Source organism: Gobius niger (assembly GCF_951799975.1).
Source record: "Gobius niger genome assembly, chromosome: 1".
NCBI classification, from domain to species: Eukaryota; Metazoa; Chordata; class Actinopteri; order Gobiiformes; family Gobiidae; genus Gobius; species Gobius niger.
In genome coordinates, this window is record NC_136852.1 from 40,657,023 (window position 1) to 40,672,133 (window position 15,111).

Here is a 15,111-nt window from a genome sequence, read left to right on the forward strand (position 1 = left end):
CATAAAAGTACAAATGATTTCAAGTTTGCCTTGATTAAAGACATGTCTCTGTTTCACACCTGCCCCCTGCTGGCCAGCCCTCACACCTGCACAAGTAAACTGAGCAGCGCGGCCTGATGACATCATCACACAGCGCAGTTTGTTTTCCTGTCAGACAAATGCATGAGCCATGGCACGTGAAAAGCGAAAATAATCCCAGCGGCCTTAAAAGCAAGTCTGCTTTGCAAAAAAAAATTGTGAAAAAAAATGTGAAAAGAAAAATTGAAAAAAAATAAAAATAAAAAAGATTGAAAAAAAAAATGAAAAAAATTATAATCGTTTTTTTTGAGATTATGCTAATTGTGTAAGCGTTTAGTATAGTAATCGAATTTCGATTAATTGCACAGCCCTAATTGTAACATCTCATTTATAAAAAAAAATATCAGACCTTATTATTGATTTGACACTGAAGTAAAGAGACCATTCATTCATCACTCATAACTTTTTGTGCTGTTGGCTGCATTTCATTCAATTTAATCCGTTATGTTCACGCAGTTTGTTGTTTCTTTCAGTTCATTTCCTGCCCATGACTTTTTTCTAATACTAACTACAGCAAAATAAGACACCAGTGATACGGTGTGACACAGGAGCCACAAGCTGTATTCAATAGTTTCTACTGAACATGTGCACCATCCAGTCCGGCTGTAAGACTCTACACTGAACTGAAATACCAGCAGCATGATGACCAATGAATAGGTTTATGAGAAGAAAGTTCTAGAACATGTAGACCAACTTTAACATTTGCTTTTTTTAAGTGTTATATTACTATCTCTTAACCTCCGCCTGAACTGAGCAGATTTTCTCCAGTTTGGCTTTACCCAAATCTAAAGACAAGAAGAAAATGCAACACAAAAGCGTCAAAAAATCCACAAAATAGCAATGAAAAAGTAACAAAATAGTGGTAAAAAGTTAACAAGCAAGAAAGGTGCAACAAGAAAGTAGATGTAAAAGAACATGAAAAAATTGACGACAACATGGCAAAAATACAAGGAAAAAGATCCATTTTGATCAGTTTTATAAGTCTTTTCAAATGAGGAGCTTCCCTGGCCAATAGGCTGTAAGCTCAGGTCGAGAAGCTTTTAGATTTGGGTAAAGCTGAAGTGGAGAAAATGACCTCAGTAAAGGAAGTGTGTTGGTATGGGTTTGTATCGGCGCAGCTCTACTTCCTGGCGCTGAGCTGTCTGTAGAGCTGGATGGTGAGCAGCTGGACCTCGGCGTCTCCCGGCTTTATGTCGATGGCGCGCAGGAAGTAGCCCAGCGCCTCTTCCTGTTGGCCGCGGTGGACGAGCTCCCGCCCCCTCTGCACGAGCCCGTCGTAATCCTCCGGCTCCTCGGTCTCCGTCGCGCCTCGTGGCTCCGCGGCGGTGAACCCCTCCATCTGTTCGTGTGAAGAGAGTTCGGCGTCGCCCGTCGACTGCTCCTCGCTCTCCTGCAAACCGCGAGACGAGAGGAGATGTACATTTACGCCACAAAGAGAGAGGACTTTATACAGTTTGTTCCTCTTTTTCCACCCATTTGCTTTCCATATGGGTGTGTTGTTAGTGGTGGAATCCCAAGCAGTAAGAAACTTTAATCACCTCCTCCTCCTCCTCCTCGGTGTGGAGTGTCTCGCCGCTGGGCTCCGCCTCCGCCTCCTCTGTCACCTCCTCGTCCTCCTCGGCTTCAGAAAAAATCTCGCCGGAGTTCTGCATTTTCTCCTCCGCCTCGTCCTGTTTCCACAAATCAAACGAGTCAGAAAAAACACTCCGTTTATGGCACAGCGGTCAGACGGCGACGACGGGTCACACCGGTGTCAAACGAGGGGGCGTGGCCTAGCTGAGGAGGGAGGATTTACAATGTGTCACCTCCTTTTTGGTGTTTTCTGGAGGGTGCGTGTGAATGTTATAGACCAGTTCAGCTTTACCCAAAGCTAAAAGCTTCTCGACTGGAGCTTACAGCCTATAGGCCAGAGTAATGACTCATCTCAAAGCTACAAAACAGATCTAAACCGATCTTTTGCTGTTTTTGTCACTTAATTGTTGCATTTTTGTAGCTTTCTTGACGCTTTTAGATTTGGGTAAAGCCGAACTGGACATAATTTACAGGAAAAATATATTACTTACGATTCGTGCTGAACTAATCACAATTATTTTGTCATAATTGAAATCACGATTATTCAAACAATTAAAAAAACGTCTTTATTTTATTTATATATCTATTAATTAAAAAAAACTATGCTGAATATTTTCGGTTTTCTGAAGTCATAAAAGTACAAATGATTTCAAGTTTGCCTCGATTAAGGAGAGGTCTCTGTTTCACACCTGCCCCCTGCTGGCCAGCCCTCACACCTGCACAAGCAAACTGAGCAGCGCGGCCTGATGACATCATCACACAGCGCAGTTTGTTTTTATGTCAGGCAAAATGCGAAGGGAAAATAATCCCAGCGCCATTAAAAAATGCAAGTCTGCTTTGCAAAAAAATACAAAATTGGAGAAAAATGCTAATTAATATGCTAATTTTGTAATCGTTAAGTGTAATAATCGAACTTGCAATCGAATTTCGATTAATTGCACAGCCCTACTAGCCGCAGTAATATTGTTATTGTAATGTTGCATATGGCAAGTTCTGGTGTTTTCTTTCAAGCATTTATAGAAAACCTGACATTGATGGTGGAGAAACCAAACTGTTGGACCCAGCGCAGCATATTTCAGCTTCCTTTGTTCCAGAGATAACGTTGTTTTAAAAGAGTTTTGATAGTAATGTTTCATCAGAGGAGAGCGCACCTTTGCCTAACCACTAACTGTCGGCTGTCGGCCAATCTAACGCCGATATCTCTGCAGGTGATGGAGACTCTTGCTTTAGAGAGCGACGTCAGAGCTATAAAATGAGTCCTCACAACTTCCTTGACCTCAGGAGAAACATCGAGATGAAAATCGTTCAGCTCCAGCTCAGACGGTGGAGTTAGTTTTAACCTCTGCAATTCTACTAACAGTCTGCAAACACTGGGACAGAAGCTATGATTGGATCAAACCTATAGTAATAAAATTGTTAGTTTATGAAATACCTGATACAACATATTTGTAATGATCAGATCACTTTATGTGAGATGTTTATATTAACGTAACTAAAGCCTGAGTCATGGAGCCGAGGATATTTAGGGAGAAAAGTCCAGCGATCCTTGTTTTTTTTAAGAGTTTACTAATAAATTTCATTAATAATCAAAGGCGGGTTGTAGTACATGTACTTGAGTAACTTTTTGAAGTAATTGTGCTTTTTACTTCTACTTGAATAAGATTATAACGCAGTAAGCATCTGTTTCTTGAGTAAAAATAATTGTTATGTTCAGATTTTGATCGATAAATTAAAAAACAAATGTAGTTCGTCTTGTGCTCCTTGTTCTTTACGACAATTTAGCTTTTGTTTCACAATTCATGTCATTGAAAATAAAGGTTTTCCCCTCACAGTACTCGAGTAACATTTCTCCAAGTACTTTTTTTAAACTTTTACTTGAGTAATCGTTTGGGTCACTAACGTCAGTAACATTACTTGAGTAAATGTTTTGGCGACTCTCCCCAGCTCTGTTGACGATTGATCTGTAACGTCTCGTTTTGTAAGAAAAATAACGACTGTATTGATCCAACTCTGGAGAAAAGAGGAACATTTCCCCCGGTATCGGTATCGGAAGCTGAAAACCTGGATCGGTGCGTCTTTAGTGTCCACTTTAGTTTTCTGGTCATTTCGTTCTTGACTGATTTCACCATTGACCGGCGCCAACATGTTGCATAATCTCTTTACCTGCATTTCCTCGGATTCCTCTCCTTCGTCTGCGCTCGTCTCTACGTTGTTCTCCTCTTCCTCCGTCTCTCCGCTCTCCTCTTCCTCCAAGTCGTCGATCATAGACTGCACAAACGACCTCCGAGACGCCACAGAAGTGTTCCCCGCCTTCACCGACCGGTTCAGCTTTGGCGTGGACGCTCCCAACATGTGGAACGACCCCTCAAAGTCCTTATTCTTCTCTTCTCTTTCCTCCTCCTCCTCCTCGTCGTCGCTGTAAATCCTCGCCACTCGCTTCTTCTTCTTGGACATGGCAATGATGGACTCGTTGGCCTCAGAAACATCGGTCACCGCAGACCTCTCCCGTTTATGATGCTCCGCTAATGACTTGTCCACGTCGAAGCTGCCCTCGAGCTGCAGCCTGGACAGAATCTCCCGCTCCTCCGCTTCCGTTTGCTTCTCGTCCATAGGGATGTCGCGCTCAGAAACCGCGTCGCTGTCGTCGTCGAGCTCCAGGTTGAAGTCGCCTTCGAAAGAGTCCAGGCCGTGGCTGGATTTGGAGTTCTGCGGAGTCTTGAAGCTGCTCTGTAAAGCGGACAGCCGTTTGTTTCTCGGTGGGCTCTTGCTAAGCACACCCCAGTCCGCTAGGGAGGAGTTCAGTGGCGGCTTTTCACTCTCCTCCGCGGTGAAGAAGCTCAAGCTGTCGCCATGAGTCGATCGGTCGAGTCTGTGGTTCGACGTCTCCTCTTCGACAACAGAATCAGAGAGTCCGTTGATAGAAACTCCGTTCTCAGAGAGTCCGTTGATAGAAACTCCGTTCTCAGAGACTCCGTTCTCAGAGAGTCCGTTGATAGAAACTCCGTTCTCAGAGACTCCGTTCTCAGAGAGTCCGTTGATAGAAACTCCGTTCTCAGAGACTCCGTTCTCAGAGACTCCGTTCTCAGAGACTCCGTTCTCAGAGACTCCGTTCTCAGAGAGTCCGTTCTCAGAGACTCCGTTCTCAGAGACTCCGTTGATAGAAACTCCGTTCACAGACTCGTTCTCGATCCCGTTTTGCTTTATATGGCCATTATGTGAACTTGACGTGTCCATCACTTCTTCAAAGGAGTCGTCGATCACCATTTGATCAATGATTTGGTGGGTTTCCTCCTCGTCGCTTTGCTCCTCGGTCAGGTCGACTGTGTGCTTCTCTACAGAAACATTGTGAGCAGAGTTCTCCAGATCCACCACGGCTGGAGAATGAAGGCGCCTCGGCACCGGCGGACTTTCCTGTAAATACAGACATGACAGAAATTAAGATCATCCTTATAGCTCTTCAGCGCTAAATTAAATTAAATACATGTATTTATTATTTATATTTACTTCAAACGCTTGTCAAACAGAGGAATGAGGCAAGATTGAAATTCAAAAGCAAACGGGAAACTTTGGAGCAAAGACACTGAGGACAATTTCGGACAAAAACTGCAGCTGAATGTTTTTGTCCATTTAATTTAGATTTAATGCCAATGGGAATCAGATTCAAGGCTTAAAGAGCGGATACCTGTCTCGGACTCCTCTGCTTTCTCTCTCGGGGCGGCGGGTGACTCTCTGTCCGGAGCCAGGCCGCCTCAGTGCTGGACGCCATGCTCTGGGCCAGCTGCACCTGGAGCTCTGACTCGGCTTTCATCAGCTCCTGCGCCTTCTGGACCCGGCCCTGGATGTATAGCTGCTCCTGCTGGTCCTCCAGCGCCTCCTCTTGGTGGGCGTTGACTGAGAACATGAGGTCGTGGTCGGATATGCCGAACATCTCCATCGCGTGCAGGTGCGCGATGTGTTCATCCAGCTCCGCGTCCGTGTGCCGGTGCCGCGAGTGCATCGCCTGCAGCTGCAGCTGCGTCGAGGACGACTTGGTTTCCGCCAAAGTGAAGAGCTCCCTCAGCTCCTGCTTACTGAAGTATCTGAGGAGGACATTAGGAACATTAAAGCTCCTGCTTACTGAAGTATCTGAGGAGGACATTAGGAACATTAAAGCTCCTGCATACTGAAGTATCTGAGGAGGACATTAGGAACATTAAAGCTCCTGCTTACTGAAGTATCTGAGGAGGACATTAGGAACATTAAGGCTCCTGCTTACTGAAGTATCTGAGGAGGACATTAGGAACATTAAAAGGAATAGGCCACTGTTTTTACATACTGAGATATGTTCTTACCTTAGCCTTGACGAGTTCTTTGGTTCGAAATCCGCGCAGTAAAGTAAAGATTACTGCGCAGTAAAGTGAAGATTACTGCGCAGTAAAGTGAAGATTACTGCGCAGTAAAGTGAAGATTACTGCGCGGATTTCGAACTACTCCTGGTATTATTACGCCTTACAATATAGTCCCCCCTTTTATCCGCTTAGAAAATCCACATTGTTTAATTTTGTGTAATTATACTTTGTAGTGTAACACTTCACGTAACCATATTTAAATATGGAAAACGTGGAAGACCTTGGTAGCTTCTATCTTGACCTGTTTTGGAGCTATAGAGGAGAGAGGGAGAGGCTAAATGCTAACGCCGTCTGCGCTGTGTTTACGTGACTGAAGGCACGGGTGAAGACCAGACAGGTCCTAAAGAACTCGTCAAAGCTAAGGTAAGAACATATCTCAGTATGTAAAAACGGTGGCCTATTCCTTTAAAGCTCCTGTCACTGAAGTATCTGAGGAGGACATTAGGAACATTAAAGCTCCTGTCACTGTACATAAGTAAGTACATTATGGAGAGTAAAAATTTTTGTTTCATGAAATTAAAGTGTTTTGCCGCGAAATTCCAGTTGGTCTTTCCGATCAAAAAAGTTAATCACACCCATCCATTCTTTCCATTTGTTGCATGATCTAAAATCCTTTTGAAAGTGAATTACCTGAAAGGATCCTTCTTGTCGCCCGTGTTCTGCCGTATGAGCGAGTCCTTGAACACCTGCCTCCTGTAGATCTTCTCCTCCACGGTCCCACAGGTGATGAGTCTATAGATGACCACGTTTTCCTTCTGGCCGATGCGGTAGGCGCGGTCCACCGCCTGCGCGTCAGTGGCCGGGTTCCAGCTGGGGTCGTAGATCACCACGCGATTGGCCGCTGTCAGCGTGATGCCGACTCCGCCGACCTGCGTGGTGAGGAGGAACACCGTGTAGCTGCGATCGTTCTGAAACAGCGTGATCCTGCGCTCACGCTCCGCCGTGTGCAAGATCGTCCCGTCCATCCGCAGCACTCGGTAGCCGCGGTTGTTCAGGATCTTTTCGATGATGTCCAGGACTTTGCGGTAGTGGGCGAAGACGAGCGTCCGGTGCCCCTCCTCTCTCAGCCGCTCCAAAAGCGCGAAGAGGAACACCATCTTCCCTGACTCGGAGATGAGCGTGTCGTCGGGAATGTTGGCGATGTCGTGGCCCGAGTCGCCCTCGGAATCGGCCGCCTCGCTCTCGTCGAGCCCCAGCTTGGCCATGGCGACGGCGGAGAGCAGCCGCGGGTGGTCGCAGAGCTTCTTCAGGATGGTCAGCTGGGCGAGAGGAGACTTGGTGGTCATCAGCAGCTCTTTGATCTGGTCCAGCGAGAGGAACTGCCTGTAGACGTCCTCTTGCACCGCGCTCAGGTACGTCCACACGATCAGGTCGTTTTTCCTCGTGAGCTTCGGCATCATGGCCCCAGAATTCTCCTCCTCGGCGTCTTTGCTCCGATTTCCGTTTTCCTGCGGCGAAACGCTCGGCTTGGCGCGCTGCACCTCCGCCTTGGTCCGGCGCAGGAAGTGGGGGCCGATTATGGCCATAAGGTTCTCGGACATCCGCGAGCCCAGCGCCTTCTCTCCGGGCGTGGCGTCCTTCTCCCTCGCTCGAGTGATGGGGTTCTCGTACTCCGTCTTGAAGGTCTTGGCGGTTCCGAGCAGCGTGCCCTGGCAGGCGAAGTCGAACAGCGCCCACATCTCCCGCAGGTTGTTCTGCACCGGCGTTCCCGTGAGCAGCAGCCGGTTCTTCGACGGGATGGCCGTTGCGCTCTTTGCCGTCTTGGTCGCCGACGATTTGATCTAGCAGAGGACAAATTCCGTTGTACAGTTGATGTATAATGACAAATAAAGCACCTTTACCTTCACCTTACCTTGTGCGCTTCGTCCAGGATCATGTAGTCCCACGTGAACTCCGCCCCTCGGTGCGACGCCAGAGTCTGCCAGTTGTTGAGCAGCATGTTGTAGGTGGTCACGAGGACGCCACCTCTCCGCTGGACCTTCTCCAGATTCCTCGTGCGCTCGCTCTTGCTGGCGCCATGGTATTCCTTGACCCTCATCCCGGGCGTCCACTTGGCAAACTCCTTGGTCCAGTTGGTGATCAGGGACGTGGGCACCACCAGCACCGTGGACTTCACGTGGTCGGCATCGTACATCCCGGAGAGGAAGGAGATGACTTGGATGGTTTTCCCGAGGCCCATGTCGTCTGCCAGGATGCCTCCTTTGAGCTTGTCCCGGTACAGGCTAAAGAGAAACGCTACACCCTGTTTTTGATAATCATAAAGCTTCTCATGAAGGCCTCGGAAAAGCAGTAGGCCGCTGCCCTCGATGTTCACAAACTCATCGTCATCATCATCCTCCTCCTCTTCCTCCAAAAGCTCCTGGATCTTCATGATCCGCACGCGTAGCTTCTCACTCTGGCAGATTTTGTACGCCTGTTTAAAAACCTGCAGAGCCTGGAGCATGTCTCCACTACGAGCAGCCGCTTTTCCTTTTTGGATCAGTCTGAAATCACCAAACACACACGAGCTTTAGGAAAACCGTTCTGAAAGGTTTGATTTACTTTTCACCATGTTATAAAATCGGACTCAGCACATTAGTAACAAGAGAAACTAAAAATCATCGATATGCAACTAGTTAGCCATTTTATACTCACTACTGCCACCTCAGGGCTTACGCGTAACTGCAGCTTCTATATTAAGCTCGTGCATGACGGCACTTCGGACCCGAATAAACAACTTTCTGAGTGACAGTGCAGGATTTTAGAGGCAGTTGTGGTGAACAGGCCTGAGCTCATTCTACACATCAGGAGATGGCTGGAACATGTAGGGAAAATAGAGGAAAATACTCATTTTTAAACTCCGCATCGTCCCTTTAAATAGATTTTATATTCCTTTACGGTACCGGCTTTCGATCCTTTTAGTTTTTCGATACCAGACTGCTATTGAACAGTACCCTGCCCTTGTGATGGAGCTGCTTGAAATTAGATTTTAGGCGAAAAAGGTGAACTTGAACGCTGTTTGAACATAATTTTGAAAGGAAGTGTTTTGTCTGCACTGAACTCTTGCCTTTTTACTGTAATTAATTCATATTGATGTTTTATGGATTGATTTGATCCGTTTTCTTGTAATTTTATGTAACTGTGATTTGAATTACCTGGTGTATGAATTGTGCTCTACAAATAAACTTGCCTAAAACCATGTGTGCAAACACATTTAGGAAAATGGGTGTGCAATTGATCAAATTTTGAATTCAAACTTGCCTTTTTAAATGTTATGCACTTTTGTTTTCCGATATTAAATACATAGATTATCAAATATTGTTTTGTATAAACACACACCCAAAAAAAACTCTTTTAAAATGAAAACACCAGTCTATTTATATGTGATGTGAAGACTAGGGCTTTACACTTTAACAATACTTAGTTTATGATACAAATACTTTTTTGACCTATACTTAAGTCTTTATTGTCTAGAACCAGAAAACAGAACAATAATGTGTGGAAGATCTGGAAGGGGTTCATCTCCAATGTCAAGAAATGTGTGACAAATGGGAGAAATTGTGGAGGAAAAAAAGAAAAGAAAAATGGGGCAAAAATAGGGAAAACATGGGCAATAAATTGGGGGGAAAATAGGGAATACATTAGTAATAATTAGGGGAAAATAATAAGAAAAAAAACAACGTGTCAATAAAAAAAATGTGGGCAAACTAAAAAAAGAATATTGGAAAATTGGCCGGTATGGTCTAACAGTGCCCTAGTCCAGACCTTTAAATCAACCAGGAAAGGCAACATTACGAGCATTTTATCACTGAAGCAGCTCTGCCCCCTGCTGGACAACACAAACTACTCCCACAGTTACTGAAAGAAGACCTCACTAAGAGATATATGATCAGCATTAGCTATAATAATAAAGACACTAATGCACTGCCATGCACTGTCATTTCTACTGGTGTCGGAAACTTAAAAAGTATCAAAAGCAGGAACCGAAATAAAAACAATATGATTAAAGAAAGTCCCTTGGTTGTTTCAACTCGAATACATTTATTTTATGAAATACACATTTTTCCCATTTGTTATGACTAATATTTTCTCTATTCTCTCCCCATTTCCCCCCAAAACCCCTCTCCACATTTTTTGATTGATTTTTGCCCCATTTTTTTCTAATTTCTTATTACAAAATGTGTTGCATATTTTTTGCCACATTTTCCCCCCATTTTTCTCCAAATTATTGACGACAAATATTTTAGTATAGCTATCGGAAAAAGTGTCGTTCAGGCATCGGTATCAAACACAAAGTATCGTTAAAGAACTGGTATTGAGCCCCATTTGCAGATCTTCCAAACAGTAATTTCGATCTGATCTCGTAGACGATATAAAGCCCAGTTCTAATCGATTGAAAGGATCACAGACTCTGCACAGCTGTCGAGCTCCCAAAGAATTGATTCAAGCACTACACGGTGACGTTTCGGGCGTCACTCGCCCTTCAGACGAAACGTTACCGTGTGGTTCTTAAATCAATTCTTTGGGAGCTCGACAGCAGTGCAGAGTCTGTGATCCTTTCATTGTACTATCCAACTCTTGCACACACTCTTGTCTGTCCAACCCTCTAGAACAGTTCTAATCTATTCCCAGATCATTTAGTTGTGGCCATTATAAATTAAGTCATTTAGAGCAGTGTTTTTCAACTGGAGGGTTAGGACAAGGGCCCGATCGACATGGATTTTCAGGGTCCGATACCGATACGAAGGGGGTTGGCATAGGCCGATATTTTAAGCAGTTTAATTTGATGTTGTTTTTAATCTCTCAAATAGCCTAAAGCTAAACATTTATTATTATCGTAAAGGTTTCAATGATCATAGAAATATATAGAAAGATCGGTTGACCGACATGGGTTTTTCTGAGGCTGATGATTGAGGATTTTGATTGGCCGATGCCGATATGCACCACTGATATTTTTGGCTAAATTTTAGAAACGTTTGGTCTAAAATCCTGTACGTGAAGCTTTTAAAGGTGTCAGTGTTGAACTTTGACAGCAGGGGGCGCTGAATATTCATGTTAAGAAGGAGGTACTTCAGAGGGAGCTTGTTTAAAAGACAAAAATCAGTAGATTCCATAACAAAAAAACAGTAAGTCTATCTCTTATGGTTCCGAAATTATTCGCAAAAGTTAATGACATAAAATATGTAAAATAGGTGTACAGTACAAACAAGCTTCACCGCGATATTTCTCCGCTCCCCTGAGGCCTGGGAAGTTGTGGGAGAGCTCATTTTAAAGCTCTTTCCAAAGCTAAAAACAGGAAGTCTCTATCACTTTCGGTCCCGGAGATGTCTGCCATTTTATTGGCCGGTTTTGGCCGATATGGAAAATATCCTAATATTGGCCGATCGATATATCGGTCGGGCCCTAGTTAGAACTTAAAGGATGCAGTGAGAAACACTAGTTTAGAGCCGTGAATGCAAATGTCAAATAATAACACACCTGCTGTAGGTCTCCAGACTGTCCTCCGAGTCCATGCACAAAGACCTGAAACAAAACAGAGCAAAGATCATTTCTGAGCCTTTGGTAACGGACGGCACACGTTTCTTTTGGGCTTTTGTGAGTCAAACCAGGACCTCTGACCTCTGACCCCCCTGAGCTGCAGAGAGCTACTTCTATTCTGAGGATATATTTAAGTAATAATGGGCACTAGGTTAGTTTATTCACTTTTACTTGATAAAACTATTGATAAGTAACGTCTTACTAATTGAATATTTGGCCTACGCTACCAATAAACCATACCAGTCTGGTATTGGAAAACAGTTTACGTACAACTGAAATCAGAAAAGTACTGCTACTAATCTTTTAGATCCAAGTTTTGATGCGGCTGGTCCAGGGACAGGATTAAGTGAGTTGGCCGTTTTAGCTCAAATAAATTATTTTCCCCCAATGTTCTTAACCTCTTAACGCCCACCAGAGCCGATCACATCTTCTCTAGTTTGGCTTTACTCAAATCTAAAAGCTCCTTGTAAAAAAAGCATCAGAACAGTGACAAAAAACCGAGAAGAAAACAAGGAAGTAAAAAAAGCCACAAAAAAGCAGCCAAAGAGCAACAAAAAAAGCGACAAGAAAGTGAGAAAAACTCCGCAAAAAGGTGACAATCAGGCAACAACATGAGGAAAAAGATCCGTTTTGTGGGTCTTAGCTTTCAAATGAGGCGTTGCACTGGCCTATATGCAAAGAGGAGAGAATGCAATCGGTTTAGGCGGGTAGTAAGAGGTTAAATCAGAAGTGACGTTAAGACATCATAAACAGTTTACTATAATATATATTATAATACATAGTAATATTGGATGGATGGGTAACATTGTATCATGCATCTATTTATTATAATAGTCATAAATACAGTGACATTTCAGCACTAGAGTTTCATATTTTTCTTTTAACCATTAATTGAGGGACAAGCATCACGGGAATTGCAGCAATAATAAACAAATGTATATATTAAAAGGTAAAATCCTGGAGTTATTGTTCACATTAACCTCTTAACTCCCACCTGAACGGATCCCATTTTCTCCAGTTTGGCTTTACCCTAATCAAAAAGCTTCTTGGGAAAAAAGCACCAAAACAGCCACAAAAAATGAGAAGAAAACAAGGATGTAAACGCAACAAAAATGTGACAAAAATTCAACAAAAGTGACAAAAATTCAACAAAAATGTGACAAAAATTCAACAAAAAAATGCCAAAAATTCAACAAAAATGTGACAAAAATTCAACAAAAATGTGAAAAAATTCAACAAAAAAATGACAAAAATTCAACAAAAATGTGACAAAAATTCAACAAAAATGTGACAAAAATTCAACAAAAGTGACCAAACTAATAACAAAAAAACACAAAAAAAGGTGACACAACACAGCAACAATGTGAGGAAAAAGATCAGTTTTGTGGGTCTTAGCTTTCAAATGAGGTGTTACACAGGCCTATATAATAGCCAAAGAGGACGGAATGCATTTGGTTTAGGCGGGTGGTAAGAGGTTAAAAAAATGTTTTTAGCTCATGTATAACAGCCACAAACATGGCGGATCTCCATGGTAACAGTGGATTCCCCCGAAACCTAATGCAGGGATAGCAACTCCATTTTCTTATGACATCCCTCGCATTAGCTCTATATTACCACGAAGTTTCTCTGTAAACCGATTCTGACGCGCGAACATGAGAAACAAAGCTGTAACTTTTGCGTCCGTCTCCTGCGTTTCCTACCAGGACAACGCAGCATTAGCTTCCCCATTCACACTGACTGTAAATGTAGCATTAGCGTTAGCTCGGAGCTAGCCGCACTCACTTCTCCAGTCGCTGCGAAATCCGCTCCACATCCCCGCTCTGATCCCCGCTGTGGTCTCCGCTCTCGAGCTCCTCCATCCTGATCCTGGTCCTTCTTCTGATCTTGGAAAACTGATAATAAACTTATTCTAATAGATCCATGGAGAAAAGTCTGGTGACGCTGCGCTGCTGCTTATGTTTAAAACGGGTCAATTCCGCCCGCCTTTTACTAGCCAATCAAAGGCCGAGCTGGACATACGTCACTTGTGGCCTTAGCCAATCATTTTATACGTATCTTTTAAGGCAAATATCACCTGCAGGTGACATCACAGCATTCAACTATTTTGTTTTTGAGGACATTTTTGGTCTTGTATTAATTTTTATGAATTATTTTTTTATTAATTATTTTTGTTAAATTCATACATTTCCTTTTTAGCTACAACTTGTGAAAGTGTAATGCTGTTAATATGAAAAACTGGCTCCTGTCCCTGGGTCCGATGACATCATCACATTCTAGAACCTGCAACCCAGCAATTCCGGGAGTTGATGATATTGCTGGGTTGCAGGTTCTAGAATATGATGATGTCACAGGACCCAACGGGGGGCAGGAGCCAGCTTTTCCTGTTAACAGCATTACACTTTCACAAGTCATAGCTCAAAAGAAAATTTGTGAATTACAAAAATGATCATTAACATCTGTCACTGGGTCCACGATCTCTCTGTACAAGACCAAAAATTTCCTCAAAAACAAAATATTTTTTCCTCTATATAATAGTATTGGCCTTTAGAATGCTGTAATGTCACCTGCAACCCAGCAATACCATGGAAGAAGGTCTGGCTTTTGTCTAATAGATGTTTAGTAACAAACAAAGTAAAGGATGTATCCTTCGAACCTATTCACAAGTTTTCCTTCAAAATGTTACATTAAAAACAGATTTAAGAAAGAAATTGATATTGATTGTAGTTTTTGTAAAGTATATCCTGAAACCACTGTGCATCTTTTCTGGTACTGTCCAAGTGTTATTTTGGCAGAAATTCTGTGACTTTATTCATGAAAATATTGAAAAGCATTTTGTTCTACATTGGAAGAGTGTATTGTTTGGTCTGTTTGAATCTAACTTACAAAACAGTAACTCTATTTACTTAATTAATCTCTTATTATTGATGTCAAAGTATCATATTCACTCATGTACATTTTCCGGGAAAAGGCCATGTTTCTCTGCCTTTTATAACGGCTCCAAACAATACATTCTCTCAATTAAATTTTCTGAAAACAGAAGGCGATTAAGACTGTGCTGTACAGCGTTGAATGTCTTCATTTAAATCCTGAAACCCCCTAGCGTTAGAATATGTTTTTTAATGTTTTTTTTTCATCATTATTATTATTTATTATAATTTAATAAATATTATAATTTATTATTATTTATTTTCCTCTTTTTTTTCCTTTGCTTTCCTATCCTCTCTTTTCTTCTTACTCTTTGTTTTTTATGATCTTGCACTGGTCCAGCAAAGCATCGTTTTAATCTCTAGAGGTTATTTCCATGTGCAACTACTGTAAAATGTTGATTATTATTGTTGTTGTTTCAAAGATTTTATACTACTGTACTATACATTGCTTAATAAAATTAAAAAAATTAAAAAAAAAATTAAAACAATTCCGGAAGTTTCCGTGGGCGCTGTAATGAATTGTGCCCGCCCCTTTTCTTGAAAAGTGATGACAAAGCCACAAAGGAACAGCAAAAAAAGTGACAAAACCGCAACAAAAAAGTAACGGTAAAAACATGACAAAAAACGTA

General features: G+C 42.7%; 1 protein-coding gene across 1 annotated transcript; it reads right to left on the minus strand.

Moving 5' to 3' along the window:
- Positions 1–1,198: 1,198 nt before the first annotated feature.
- Positions 1,199–13,506, minus strand: ercc6l (excision repair cross-complementation group 6-like; the record flags this gene model as incomplete). The annotated part of the gene is made up of 8 exons (XM_079566573.1): positions 13,338–13,506; positions 11,496–11,540; positions 7,891–8,521; positions 6,669–7,819; positions 5,333–5,729; positions 3,814–5,061; positions 1,617–1,748; positions 1,199–1,468 (listed from the first exon to the last, which is right to left on the minus strand). Exons 1-8 carry the CDS (start codon positions 13,412–13,414, stop codon positions 1,199–1,201), a joined length of 3,951 nt encoding a protein of 1,316 aa, XP_079422699.1. The 5' UTR covers positions 13,415–13,506.
- Between the last annotated feature and the right edge of the window lie 1,605 nt (positions 13,507–15,111).